This window comes from Bubalus kerabau, chromosome 10, assembly GCF_029407905.1.
Source record: "Bubalus kerabau isolate K-KA32 ecotype Philippines breed swamp buffalo chromosome 10, PCC_UOA_SB_1v2, whole genome shotgun sequence".
NCBI lineage: Eukaryota > Metazoa > Chordata > Mammalia > Artiodactyla > Bovidae > Bubalus > Bubalus kerabau.
Genome location: NC_073633.1, coordinates 31,440,413 through 31,454,585, shown reverse-complemented (window position 1 = coordinate 31,454,585; position 14,173 = coordinate 31,440,413). Strand labels below are relative to the sequence as shown.

The following is a 14,173-nucleotide window of genomic DNA, read 5'->3' as shown; positions in this document are numbered from 1 at the left end:
TAGTCGCAGTGCGCAGCCTTCTCATTGCAGTGGCTTCTTGTTACCAAACATGAGCTCTAGAGCATGTGAGCTTCGGTAGCTGTGGAACATGGGCCTAAGTTGCCCCATGGCAGTGGGCTCTTCCCAGACCAGGGATTGATCCCATGTCCCTGCATTGGCAGGAGAACTCTTAACCACTGGACCACCAGGGAAGCCCCATACAAGGGTTTTACAACAGCCCAAAGTTTCCTGGTGGCTTAGATGGTAAAGCATCTGCCTACCATCTGCCTACCTACGAGAGACCTGGGTTTGATCCCTGGGTTGGGAAGATCTCCAGGAGAAGGAAATGGCAACCCACATCAGTCCTCTTGCCTAGAAAATCTCATGGATGGAGGAGCCTGGTAGGCTACAGTCCATAGGGTTGCAAAGAGTCGGACACGACTGAGCAACTTCACTTTCACTTTAAAGTTTCCTAAGGAGAGAACCCCCCCTCCACTGAACAATACGAACTGCGGCTACAGTGCCAAAGACAGCCCTTCTCCAAAATCTATTCTACCTCATGATATTAATAAAAATTTACAAATAAATACCTGAGGCTAATGTGTAATAACATACTTGAAAACTCCCTGAGCCTAGAGAAATACAGACAAGAATTTATCTTCTATCTTCCATCTCTAAGTTTCCACTTTAGACCTCTACCCCAAATGCATTTCAACCCATTTATGTCTATCCTTTGTAAAAAAAACAACTAAAGAATATTTATCATCATTTCCTACTTACTAAGTAATAAGAAACTGTCTCCAAGCTCATGTGATCTCAACTTTTAAAATTTTTTTGCCCAAGTCCTGTTTTATAGTCCTGTATTTCTTTGGTTTAGTTTCCCATAAATTTATTCATTTATTCAGCAAATACTAATTGTAGTCAAATGCTCCACCACTGAGCTACGTGTGAGTGTATGCTAAGTCGCTTCAGTCATGTCCGATTCTTTGCAACCCCATGGACTGTAGCCCGCCAGGCTCCTCTGTCCATGAGTTTCTCCAGGCAAGAATACTGGAGTGGACTGCCATGATTGAACCTGCGTCTCTTACATCTCCTGCATTGGCAGGCAGTTTCTTTACCACTAGCACCACCTGGGAAGCCCACCATGGAGCTATACCCGCTAGCAAATACTAATTCAATGTCCACTATGTGCCAGACCCTATTTTAAGTACTGTGAGATGATATGTCAATGAATAAAACAAGATACTCCACCTCTCAGGGAGTTTATATTCCAACAAGAGGACAAAGAACATAATAAATACAACCATTAGATTACAAGGTGATTAGTGCTATGCAGAGAAATAAAACAGGAGAGTGCGTTAGAAAGCACAAGAGGAGTACAATTTTAAGTAGGGTTGTCAGGAAGACCTCACTAAACTAAGCTAAGCCAAGACCTCTGGGAATAGCCTCCCAGGCAGAGGGGGAAACAAGACCTTAGGGGTGGCACACCTGCCGTGTTTAAGGAAGAAAAGACAGATGAGGCCAGAGCAGAGTGAATGACAAGATAAGTAGCAGGTAATAAGGTCAAAGCAGTAAAGGGGGAAGGGTGGGGCAGGTCATGGAGGTTCTCGCAGGCCTTGAAAGGACTCTGGATTTTATTCTGAGGTAGGAAAACACAGATTTTGAGAAGAGTGACATAATCTGGCCTCCACATTAACACTATTTGCTCTGAATGACGGCTGATGAGAACTGACTATAAGAGGGAAACGGTGGAAACACGTAGACCAGCTCCTGCAATAATCTTGGAGATAGATAACTCTGGCTTGGGCCAGGATGGCAGCAGTGAAGTCCAGCAGTGGATTCTGGATATGTGAAGGTAAAGTCAGTGTGATCTGATGAATTGGAGGAGATGAAAGAGGTGTCAAAGGTAATACCAAGGCACTTTGACATGAACAACTATAAGGATGGAGTTGTCACTGACTGAAATAGCAAAGACTGCAGCAGTAAGCTGGGACAAGTTCAAGTTTGTATATGTTAAATTTGAGATGCCTATTAAGCATCAAGTAGAAATGCTGAGGGCAACTAGATATTCGGGATATAAATCCAGATTGGAGCTAAAAAATGGGGAGCCCACCAAAATGAAATGGCTTTAATGTGTAAGACTGGATGACATCACTCAAAGTATGTATGTAAATAGGAAATAGTCCAAGGACTAAACTCTCAAGAGAAACCAGCAAAGGCAACTGAGGCAAACCAGAGATTATGTCCTAAAGCCAAGTAAAGACAATGTTTCTAAGAGGGTGCACCAAATCCTGCTGACAGCCTGTGTAATATGAAGCAGAAGATGCCATTAGATTTTGGTTCATGCAAGTCCTTGGTGATCATGGTAACAGCTGGGTGCAGTCAACTTAATAGGAAACTGGTGGAGAGGAAGTGCAGATGACTCTTTTAAGATGTTCTGTATGAAAAAGAGCAGAATGAATAAACTATAAAGATATATTAGTACAGCACAGGGAATATAGTATTTCACAATAACTTTAAGTGGAGTATAATCTATAAAAATGCTGAAATCACTGTTATACATCTGAAACATAATACTGTAAATCAACTATACTTGAATTTAAAAAATAACTCTTATGTTTTTAAAAAATTGAACAGGAAAATTGGAAGCAATTGGAAGGGGAAATGGGGTCGAGAGAGACTTGGGTCTTTGTTAAGATGAAAAAAATGACAGCATATTTGCATGCTGATAGGATGCTCCAAGAGAGAAAGGAAAATAGACCCTACAGGAAAGGAGATGAGAGATGTCCTTGAAAGAGCATGGTACTAGCTGTCCAAGGACTTGGAGGGGAGCCTGGGCAGTTTGTTTAGAGCAATGCTTCTCAACCTTGACATGAATAGCATTTAACCCCAGATAATTCTGTTGCAGGGAGCTGTTCTGTGTACTGTAAGCTATACTGCAGCATCCTTGGCCTCCACCCAGAGCACCACCTCTCAGTTACAACCCAATGCCTTCTGGGAGCAAACTCAGTCCCAGCTGGGAACCAACTCAGTCCCAGCTGGGAACCACTGGTACGTAGTAACAGTAGAGAAAAATATAAATAACAAAAATAGTAAGAGAAAAAAAAAAAGATACAGGAACAGGAGAGAAAGCAGAGCATATGCGTATAAATGCTGGAAGTTATGGTAAGCATAGTGGTAGGAGCTTGTGAATCTTTTCACTGTCTCTATTTTCTACCAAAAAGTGAGAATGAAGGGGATGCTGGAGATGTGAGGGGTCAGAAGGAATAAAACAGGGATCAGAAAGGGGGTAAGTGATGAATTCCCAACTTTGATGCCTCAAGCAACACAGAGTTCCCCCCCACCACCCTGGCCAAAATAGAAGGGCAAGTGAAAAGACTAGCAAATACTACTTTTAGCATACAGGACCCACTGAAGTTTCACGGTAATGAATTTAAAGTCAACTTGGCTGTTTTTCCCTAGCCCTTTCAGCTGAATGGGTGTAGGCATAAAGTAAGTGAAGAGTTGAGTGTGACAAAAGCAAGAGAAGCAGAAGAGACTAGTTATTTGCAATGAGGTGCTCATGACTGGCACTTAGTTGGAGGACAGAAGTGAAGGCATGTGGTGTCAATTGGAAAAACAGGAAGTAATGATGGGAGAATGGGATGTTTGAGATTGAGATATGGAGTAGCAGTAGGGCTGGAATATGACCAAAGGAATGAGTAGCTGAAGTGGGACTATAGGACAAGACCAGTGGAGGTGCAAAGAACTGAGACCAGAGTGTTAGCAAGATAATCTATATGGATATTTTAAAGCACCAAGATTTATGACAGATATTGTTTTAAAGCTGAGGTATGTTAGAGATGAGAGTAGTCTAAAAATAGTATGAGGAAAAATGAGGACTCCCACACTGCCTCCAGGCGGCCTAGTGCTACAGTGGGTGTGAGCGAAACCACCACCACGACAGGTGGGAGGAGCAGCAGAATCCTCAGGAGAAACCAGGGCTCAGAGCACACCTATGTACAGCGAACATTCAGAGATGATGTTGAGGATACATGGGATTTTTCCTAATGACTGGCTGTTAACTTCAGAGATCACAAAAAGAATTTTAAGAGTTAAAAGAAGCGAGTGGACAGGGACAAAAAAGGGAGTGGAGAGTAATGGTTATGAGTTTAAAAGATGAGAGGTGACTTGATAGTCACACTTTTATGGTGACTGGTATAAATAAAAGTGCATGATGAGGTTAGTTCTGGTGGTTGTGGCAGGACATATACCCAGGGCCTCCCTCTGGTCTGCCAATGGAAATGTCTGTAGGCTTAAGTGTATGGAGGGGGGACAGTTTTACTTTTGAGTTATCAATTAGTATGAAATTATATCTGGCTTCAGGCTGTTTTCAGGGAAATCCTGAGTACCTACACTTCAAAGAATTTAAACAAGGTGATGAATGTAAAGCAATTAACACAAGACCTGATGCTAAAATAGTATCAGTGATAATGCATTCCTAAGGGAAGGTGAGAATATCTCAGAGATTCTCCTCAATTTTAGCTCCAGAGCAGCAGCTCCCAAGGCTACCTGCAGTCCGCCAGGGTGCTGCTCTGACCCCTGCCGTCCTTATCCATCGACCCATCAAAAGGATTTAACCATTGCCAAATGTGTATTTTTTCCAGAACACAAGTCAATTGCCAACATATAAAACCAAAAATATTTTAATGCTGAGTCAATTCTTGAGGTTCAAATGATGAGACAAGGGAGTCCAAAGCCTTGTAAGCATAGAGATTAAGGCCTAGGGTCCCTTGGGCTCCACTCAGGGCACCAAATACTCCAATCCTGTTAACTTTGTTAGTCCCTCCAGGTCACTTCTACTTCATCTGTCCGATACCTGTTTAAAAAAAAAAAAAGGAAAAACTTGGTGGACAGTTATCCCTTATTCCATTCTTCTTTGCCCTCACGATTCTGGGTCCTCTTCCTGCTGGATTTTTGCCTACCTCCCATATAATGCTGTCTACCTCCTCCAAGGGGCCACTTACCTCTGTGTGATCCCAGATTCACTGAGAGGGGTCCTGTGTCCAGCCTGAAACATCTCCCACCCAGCCTGGGCTATCATGGCTCCATTGTCAATGCAGAATCTGGGAAGGAAAAGAGGTATGACATTCATGATCTAAGGGTAGAAAATCACAGCAATTGGGAGGCGGAGGGGAGTGTGTGTGGGTGGGAGGGCCTTTACCTTTCATCTGTGGCAAAAAGCCGAGCTCCACGTTCCTGGCACATGGTCTCCATCATTTCCTGTAACCTCACATTACCTACAGAGGCAGGGGTACAATTAGCTTATTTTTAGCCATTTCTCCAGTCTAGCTACACACTTCATGTGCACTGACTTAGGAAAATGAAGTAGGTGCAAGGGCTGGGAAGCACAGGACAGAAACAAAATAAGTAATTTCCCCAAACCCTTAAGAGATTTAGAGTATCAGGAGCAAGAAGCACATGCCCCAAAATACAAAAGAGAAGGCCAGTCCAATGATACATACACCCTACACCTCCCACAATGAGGGCCTCCTGGGAGCCACAATGTGCCATGGCCCGCTCTGTGATCTCGACCAGCATTGCAAACACGGTTTCCTGTGGGGGGCAGATAAGTTGAAAATGTCAGAGGCGATCCCAATTTAGTTCTGTCAGCTCCACCTTTCTATCCCAGCTCTTCACTTCATTACCTGCAGAGAGAAGCACAGATCCTCGGGAGTACACTCTCCAGTGGCCAGCATCCGCTGGGCTACATCCTGTAGTTACAGGGGCAAACAGATAAAACAGTGAACTGTGGTCTGGGGATGACACGTGAGCAAAAAACTAGCACACTTGGAGGATCACTGCATTTTACCACAATTCACCCATACCAGTATATCTTGCTCTTCACTAGCACTGAGCTATATATATAAAACCAGCAGCCTTCTTTCAAGATTCAATAATCATGAATGCCTGCCCTCTCACCTTCTCCCCCTACCCTGGTAAATTTTTCTCCAGACTTATCCCCATCTGACCCTTTTTATTTTTTTCCCATTTCTTTGTCTGTTTCTTTTTCTGTCTCCCTCCCTCCTCCCATGCCCCATGAAACACATGCTCCAAGTAGGCAGATTTTTGTTTTGCTCCATCTAGTATCACTATTACCTTGAATAGCACTTAGTACACAAAAGATGTTCAATAACAAGTATTTGCTAGATGAATTTATTCAGCATCTAACACAGGCTAGTACTATGCTATATGCAGAAAATACTACACTGAGCAAAACTCGCACACTTCACTAAAAAGCATGAAAGTGCCCATCTCCTCACCTCCCCACACTCACCTCAATAAAAGACAAGATCCCAGAGAATGAGACGTCCATCCCCTTTACAGTGTATGGCAGCTCAACTAGCTTCTTGCCTCTATGTGGGAGTGAGTATATGAGGCACTAAGCCTGTAGTCAGCTGGCTGCTCACCCTCCAAAGCCCTCCCAAAGCTCATTAATACATACACAGGGAAATCCTTGGCACCCCACCAGTCAGCCTCCTTCCGTCTTATTCCCCTTACCGCTTTGCCATTTGCTCAATGTTGTAGCCTGGACTTGGGTCATTGGAAATCTAGCAGAAGGAAAAACAGGATGAAGGTGGGTATCTATGAAGCAAAAGAAGCTAATTTTTATCTTCCCTTTCCTTTTCCATGGCTCTCCCAAAATTCATTCACAACTTATATTCTCTGTATCCTCAATGACTTACCTTCAGCACTCGAGCAAAACGATCCAGACAATTACCCACAGCAATATCGATAGTTTCCCCAAAGATGCGGTAACGATGTTCTGAATACGCAATCACCTAAGGGTGATGAGGATGTCCATGAAACCTCAAGTCTGTAAAGAGGAGCATTTGGCTTGGGGAAGAACATAGCAGAGGATCAACGTGGTCACTAGAACTTCAATAAGCAATGGAAATAAAGTACTTTCCCAAACCCTCAATAGGTACTTTTAAATAGCACTTCCCTGAGAAGTCTATATACACCCTAAGGATTCCCAGAGTAGATTTCTAGTCTAAAGACGGTAACCTAGGTCAGGGGAGAAGTAAATTATCATTTTGGATACATTTTTCTAGCTTGGAGGTTGCTGATATTCCTTTAAAAGCAGTCAAGACAATGTGGACTAGGGAAAGCTTTCCTTCTTGGAGGCAGGGAACCAGACTTCTTCAAGATTATCCTACGAGGGTGGTAGTATTTGGAAACCACTAAGGTAGAGTTAAGAAAAAAAAAAACCTCAAAAATCCCAGGGAACTCCCTGAACCTGGTAGCAGACGCATTCAGTCCCTGGCAGGAGAACTAAGATCCCACAAGCCACTTGGTGCAGCAATAACAACAACAAAAACAAAACCCAAAAATTCCATATTGGGTCAGACTAATTGCTCATCCAGCTCAGCACTGGCAACCAACTTCTGTCCACTCTTCATATGTGACCAACTTCTAGCACAGAGAGTATTTATCAGCCATTGATACATAAGCTCCAGACTTCTGACAGTACTTCCAAAGGATCGCTAAGTCCCCTTCCCTTTCTGGTGCTGCTAAGGATTTTCTTCCATTCTGATGTAGCCCTTACTCTACTGATAAAAGGCTGGAAACAAAACCATAAAGAAAAATTCTGCCTTTCTACTTCTGTCATCTGCTCTTCCCTAGTCAATCATCTTGTTTTTCACACCTAAGCAGGCTTCAAAGGGAAAGAGGAAAAGAGAAACTTCCATCACTGCTCATCTCAAGTAAATCTTGTAAGCTTCCACTGTTACTTTCCACACCCCAAGTTCCTAACCTTGTATAATAAATATCCTTCAGGCCTCAACCAATTACTTGTTCTCTACCCATTAAAGTTCCCACATCATTTTCATAGAAATGTGTCTTTTATCTTTAATAACTATTTCACAAAATGAACTTTTAGAATATAATCCTTTCAGGAGAGAGGAATCAGTCTGGACAATAATCCCATCAGGTGTTAGGTGGGAAAGGAGGGCTAGAGTTCTCCAATCTCAATTTAAAAAGATCTTGTAAGGTATCCAAAGAACTCTGGCTTCATCCATAAATTTAAAACCTCTTCCACCATTCATAAAATGTTTTTTAATTACTTACGTTTTCACTCTTAAAAAAAAAAAGAAAAAAAGCTATATATTTATCACCAGTAACTAAAACAAAACAAATGTTGTAAAGAAACAAATGAGATAGTACCCTTTATTTTTTTCTTTTTTAAAAAAAATTTTTCTGGCTGCACCTTGAGGCATGTAGGATCTCAGTCCCCTGACAAGGGATAGAACCCGTGCCCCTGGCATTGAAAGCAGAGTCTTAACCACTGGACTGCCAAGTGCCCCTTAGTTTTAATCGCTAACATTCATAGGAAAAATAAGCCTCAAAATAATGAAAATAAAAATCCTTATTTTAAATACTTCAATCCTTACTATTCTTTCCTTCTCTAGGCTGGAAATTCCTCATCTCTATAGCCATATATAAAGCTCATCCAATGTTCCAGTGTATCACATTTTAGCTTCAGATGAGCCCAGTTTTCCTACCACTCAGGCAGAAAGTAAAAGTTGCTAGTACAGTGCCTTAGAAATTAAGAAGGAATGGTGGAACTTTTCTGCTGTAGTCCTGAATGGCTTCTGTCAAAATGGGCAAGTTCATGAAACCTGGGAGGTGGTGATGCCCCTGGCCAGTCATCATGAAGAACACCTATGATCTTGCTACCTTGCTAGCAAGGTACAAAGTGAAAGCTACCACGGGCAAGAAGCAAATCGCCAGGAGGTCAGAGAGCAAGTCTTTTGTGAAAGTTTGTAACTTGAAGTATATCACTTCAAGCCCACAAGGTACTCTGTAGGTATCCCCTTGGAAGAAACTATTGCTAATGAGAATATCTTCAGAGATCCTGCTCTTAAATATGTGGCTCAACAAGAGGTCAAGGTCAAGTTTGAGGAAAGATACAAAACCAGCAAGAACAAATGGTTCTTCCAGAAGCTGTGGTTTTAAATCGGTTTTGTTTCAATCATTAAAAATACCCAAAAATCTATGAGGGGGGGAAAAAAAAAAAGAATGGGGAAGAATTCTAAATACCTGTGTATTTCCTCCACTGACATACAGCACAGTTGGGTTGGTGGCTCCAGTGATGAGGCGGCCCATTTCAATGTGACCTATACAGTGGTTAACACCCAGCAATGGCTTATTCCATAACTGGGCCACAGTACGGGCCACAACAGCCACAGAAACCAGTGGGGCACCCATGCCAGGACCTATGGGGACAGAATGGGGCTTAGAATACTATAGAGATTGGGAAAAACAGAGTTGAGGGAAGCGGGGGATGTGAAGGTACAGCGGATGTAGTGGTGGTATCAAAGGTGAGCTGCAGGCTATTTTGACCTAGCTGGGTTCCAGGTGTATTCTTCCACTGTTGCCCACACTTCTAGCTATACCTTTGGTGTATGCAATGCAATCAATATCCTCAGAGGTTAATCCAGCCTCTGTTAGTGCCTCTTGCAGCAGGTCCAGGATAACAGCTCGGTGGTGCCTGGCCGTATCACCCGGAAGGAATCCTAGGAGACAGACACAAGTCAGAGATCCTAAGAATTTGAGTAGGGTAGGAAGAGTCCCTTCTCTTTTCCTCAAACATCCTGTCTTCAGATATAGTCTTTTCAGCCTGTTCAGCTAAGCTAAACAGCTCTCAGAAATGCCCTTCTTCATACCCAACTCCTACTCAGGACTCAATGATACCTATCTCATACTTTTTGGTGATGTCCTGGCGTGCTGCGATTCATGGGGTCGCCAAGAGTCAGACACGACTGAGCGACTGAACTGAATTGATCTGTGACTCTACAAACACTGCATAGTAACATCACTGAAATTAACACACTATATGTAACATGTAACAATTAGAGCATTATAGTTAATCGGTACTTTTCCCAGCTTAACCATGAGCATCTCAAAGCACTGCCTGTTTTATCTTTACATTCTTGGTGTCAAATGCCAGGAAGCTTGAGTGCTAAACATATATATCCATTTCTAACAAGTAACCTGTTACATCATCACCTGTTCAGGGAGGCTTCTCAGGTATACACAAGCCTGCTGCCCTCTCCTATGGAAGGAGGTGTTTGGGGGGAAGGTAGGAAAGACACAATGCTGCTGCTGCTAAGTCGCTTCAGTCGTGTCCAACTCTGCGACCCCATAGACGGCAGCCCACCAGGCTCCCCTGTCCTTGGGATTCTCCAGGCAAGAACACCGGAGTGGGTTGCCATTTTCTTCTCCAATGCATGAAAGTGAAAAGTGAAAGTGAAGTCGCTCAGTCGTGTCCGACTCTTACACAATAGAACTTAGAAATAACATTTACGGAAAGTGGTCAATGTGTCCGGTACTTTAACTCTCCAGACCGAATGACGCAGGTATTATCATTCCCATTTTAAGAACAAGGTACAGAAGTCCAAAAACAACTACCGAATACTGCAAGGGCAGCCGATAATTAGCACATAAAAGGTGCTCAGTATAGGCTGAACAACTCAGAAGATACAGTTCCAAGTGCCTATAACTTTTCTACCCATCAGCCTCGGGATACTGTGTGTGCGTGCTTAGTCTTATCCCAACTCTTTGCGACCCCATGGACTGTAGTCCGCTAGACTCCTCCGTCCATAGCATTCTCCAGGCAAGAATACTGGAGTGGGTTGCCATTCCATTTCCCAGAGGATCTCGACCCAAGGATCGAACTCAAGTCTCCTGTACTGCAGGCAGATTCTTAACCACTGAGCCACCTGGGAAGCCCTTTTACCGTTACATAATCTCAGACAGTAGGATCAAAAATTAGGGGGAACAATGCGCACTCTTCACCAACGTTTAGAAAGATAAAGATGGCAGAGTATGCTGTGCGGAAAAGTGCGCCACGAGTTACAAATCCCCAAGTCCTCACCTGTGCCGGGAGGCGTGACGTAAGTCCGCCGCGGGTTCGCCAGTACTTTGCCATCCCGTACCACTCCCACACCAATCTTGTTGGCGCTGCCTTCAAAACCCAGCACCGCCGGCATGGCTCCGAGCTGGCACTGGAACCAAGGAGCCCTCACCAGTCCGCGCTGGGACGCAGACTCCAGGTTGCAGAGTAGGAGGATGAGCCAGTGGGTGCTAAGCAGCCGCGCCAACCAGAACAACAGCTACCAAAAAATGCCCATAGGTAGCGCGCCAGCGCCGGTCCCAACCTCTGTCGTTACGACGACCCATCAGGACCCCTTCGAGGGCCTGTTCGCTTAACTGCCGGGAACGCTGAGCCGGCGTCTGCTCCTTAAATTCCTATCCGTTCCTCTGCTTCTCTCCCATGGTCCAGCCCAGCCTTTCCCACTGATTTCGTTCTCTCTTACACAGCTTTGGGATCTCTAGTCATGGTGGCAGAAAGAGTTGTGAATCTGGCATATTGATAAACCGTCCAAGAATGGAGGGTGGGACCTTCAATGTCCCGGAGTTCACGAGAAGGGCGGGAAGCTTTCAGTCACGTGGTACAACTAGACCAATGACCCGTATTCCTCCGCCCCTGGAAGAGCATCTCAGATCATGTGACCACGCCAGTTACCCACGTGGGGCACAGCGTGCTCCATTCTTTGTGCTGGGTTAAGGAGGAGGCACACAGGGCCGAAGCAGGTCAGCTAAAGGGTTTGTGTTGTTTTGCCCATCTTAGCAGCTTCTCTGGACGTCTGATCCGCAAGGCCAGGTCGGGACTCTCAATTAAGTCCCTCGTTTGCCCGGAGGGCGGATCTCGCGAGAAGTGTATAAGACGACGATGAAATGATCTAGTCTTAGGGGTGAGGGGCTGAAAGGCTGATGGTGCGCAGAGGCGGGGAAAGAATTCAGAGATAAAACAGTTTGAAAGGCGGTACTTGGTACGTGGGCGTTGAGGGTGGAGTCTTCTGCTCTAGCTGGTTTCACGGCTTCTTTGCACTTGTAGGCAACGCGATCAAAATACTGCTTCATTGGGCGAAGTGGAACTGGTGCAGAAGGGCGTACATTACAGTGATGCCGAAACGTGGGAAAAAGGGAGCGGTGGTCGAAGACGCGGAAGAGCCCAAGACTGGTAAGAGAAAGAAATGGGCCCCTCTCCCTAGAGGCAGCGATAGGGATGTCTATAATTATCTAGCTGAACGGGAAGTACGGACCGTTGAACGGAAAGTCCAGACCGACACCGACCGTATTCTTATTTGTGAAGAAGTCGCGGCAGCTGCTGGTTTAGTGGGTCTATAGCTAACTCTGGATCAAAGTTGGATACCGCCAACTTATATCCCATGATGTATTATTTATTTTATAGAGCCAGAGGCGAAGAAGAGTAAGGCAGGAGCGAAAAAGAACGAAAAAGAGGCAGTAGGAGAGGGCGCAGTTCTGTATGAAGACCCCCCAGATCAGAAAACCTCACCCAGTGGCAAATCAGCCACACTCAAGATCTGCTCGTGGAATGTGGATGGGCTTCGAGCCTGGATTAAGAAGAAAGGTTTAGATGTGAGTGGAATTAAGGGGGTGCAGAGGCTGATCTTGGGGTTTAATCATCTTTTTCCATCTTAGTCCCTAGCACGATAGTTTTCTTGTGGGAAAGGTACTAGGTTTTCACCAAAAAAAACCTTGTTATTTTTCAAATGCCATTTCAACAGTTCTACTGCCATTTTCTTATTTATAATGTCCTGATCTCTTCCCTGGCATGTTGGGAAAACCTCCTTACTGGACTTGCTCCATTTTATTTCTTGCATAGCCAACATTTAAATAACTACTGCTTAAAAATCTTAGCTGGCTATCCAGGGCCTTTCAGGGAAAAAAACAAGAATTCCTCAGTGTTGCATGTAACACTCTTCTTGCCTCTTTGCCCTTCATTTATAAGTTTTAATATTATGCTGCTAGACGTTATTTCTGCAGAGACTGTGTTTCATCTGTATATTTCTAGTACTTCGCATATAGATTTTTCAGTAAATGGCTGCTGAATTGATAATACTTTTTCTACATTTAATTTCACACAGTGGGTAAAGGAAGAAGCCCCAGACATCCTGTGCCTCCAAGAGACCAAATGTTCAGAGAACAAACTACCAGTTGAACTTCAAGAACTGTCTGGATTATCCCATCAGTACTGGTCAGCTCCGTCAGACAAGGAAGGGTACAGTGGTGTGGGCCTCCTCTCCCGCCAGTGCCCACTCAAAGTCTCTTATGGCATTGGTGAGACCCTATTGATTTTCTAAAGCCCAGCACCTCCAAACTCATTGCTGGTATCCCAGTCCAGCCAGCCCCAATTCTTCATTCTTTTATTCTCTCCTTTCCCTTTTCTTAAAACTTCTTTTTGCTAATTGGTCCATCATTTCTGTAGGTGAGGAAGAACATGATCAGGAAGGCCGAGTGATTGTGGCTGAATATGACGCATTTGTGCTGGTGACAGCCTATGTGCCTAATGCAGGCCGAGGTCTGGTGCGCCTGGAGTATCGCCAGCGCTGGGATGAAGCCTTTCGCAAATTCCTGAAGGGTTTGGCATCCCGCAAGCCCCTTGTGCTATGTGGGGACCTCAACGTGGCTCATGAAGAAATTGACCTTCGCAACCCGAAGGGAAATAAAAAGAATGCTGGCTTCACTCCACAAGAGCGGCAGGGCTTTGGGGAATTGCTGCAGGCTGTGCCACTCACTGACAGTTTCCGGCACCTCTACCCCAACACGGCCTATGCCTACACCTTCTGGACCTATATGATGAATGCGCGATCCAAAAACGTTGGTTGGCGCCTTGATTATTTTTTGTTATCTCAGTCTCTGTTGCCTGCATTGTGTGATAGTAAAATCCGTTCCAAGGCTCTGGGCAGTGACCACTGTCCCATTACCCTATACCTAGCTCTGTGACACCTCTTCCAAATCATGTTGAGCCTGGGAAATAAGCCCACCAAGCTAGCTTTAAAATTCTTACCCCCAAACTTCTTTAATAACTGCTATCTAGAGACATCTGCATTGTATTTCCCTTCTAAACTATGAATCCTTTAACCAGGCTTCTAATAACAGATGTAAGTTCTCAAGGAGGGTGTTTGTGTAGGGGTGGTGCTTTTTTCTTTTTCTTTTTTTACATTAATCAAAAGCTACTGATATTTCCTTTGAACTGTCCCTGTGAAAATAAAGAGCCATAGTTTCAGCTTTGGTGGTGGTGTATTCTATCCCTTCATGGGGCTACAAATTCCCCTCATCCTTT

The 14,173-nt window shown here is 44.3% G+C and overlaps 2 protein-coding genes across 4 annotated transcripts; one reads left to right on the top strand and one right to left on the bottom strand.

Moving 5' to 3' along the window:
• Positions 1-4,593: 4,593 nt before the first annotated feature.
• On the bottom strand, positions 4,594-11,315 carry OSGEP (O-sialoglycoprotein endopeptidase). Of its 2 annotated transcripts, none has more exons than XM_055537194.1 (11): positions 10,898-11,315; positions 9,417-9,536; positions 9,061-9,236; positions 6,705-6,800; positions 6,520-6,569; positions 6,296-6,374; positions 5,667-5,732; positions 5,484-5,574; positions 5,183-5,258; positions 4,986-5,084; positions 4,594-4,837 (listed from the first exon to the last, which is right to left on the bottom strand). In XM_055537194.1, exons 1-11 carry the CDS (start codon positions 11,010-11,012, stop codon positions 4,798-4,800), a joined length of 1,008 nt encoding a protein of 335 aa, XP_055393169.1. In that variant the 5' UTR covers positions 11,013-11,315; the 3' UTR covers positions 4,594-4,797. The 2 variants fall into 2 exon arrangements, with proteins under 2 accessions (XP_055393169.1, XP_055393170.1); XM_055537195.1 differs by having other exon boundaries at positions 9,061-9,137.
• A 145-nt stretch (positions 11,316-11,460) lies between these two features.
• Positions 11,461-14,117, top strand: APEX1 (apurinic/apyrimidinic endodeoxyribonuclease 1). 2 transcript variants are annotated; one of them, XM_055537197.1, is made up of 5 exons: positions 11,461-11,616; positions 11,921-12,046; positions 12,278-12,465; positions 12,975-13,167; positions 13,316-14,117. In XM_055537197.1, exons 2-5 carry the CDS (start codon positions 11,989-11,991, stop codon positions 13,831-13,833), a joined length of 957 nt encoding a protein of 318 aa, XP_055393172.1. In that variant the 5' UTR covers positions 11,461-11,616; positions 11,921-11,988; the 3' UTR covers positions 13,834-14,117. The 2 variants fall into 2 exon arrangements, with proteins under 2 accessions (XP_055393172.1, XP_055393171.1); XM_055537196.1 differs by having other exon boundaries at positions 11,530-11,686.
• The last annotated feature ends 56 nt before the right edge of the window (positions 14,118-14,173 follow it).

Excerpts from the sequence above, each read along its gene's own strand:
- OSGEP (XM_055537194.1), bottom strand. The coding sequence starts at position 11,012 with ATGCCGGCGGTGCTGGGTTTTGAAGGCAGCGCCAACAAGATTGGTGTG. Across the intron at positions 6,801-9,060 it reads TCAGTGGAGGAAATACACAG|GTGATTGCGTATTCAGAACA; the intron begins GTATTTAGAATT and ends CATCACCCTTAG. Across the intron at positions 4,838-4,985 it reads GAATCTGGGATCACACAGAG|GTATCGGACAGATGAAGTAG; the intron begins GTAAGTGGCCCC and ends TTTTTTAAACAG.
- APEX1 (XM_055537197.1), top strand. The coding sequence starts at position 11,989 with ATGCCGAAACGTGGGAAAAAGGGAGCGGTGGTCGAAGACGCGGAAGAG. Across the intron at positions 12,047-12,277 it reads CGCGGAAGAGCCCAAGACTG|AGCCAGAGGCGAAGAAGAGT; the intron begins GTAAGAGAAAGA and ends TTTATTTTATAG. Across the intron at positions 13,168-13,315 it reads CAAAGTCTCTTATGGCATTG|GTGAGGAAGAACATGATCAG; the intron begins GTGAGACCCTAT and ends TCATTTCTGTAG.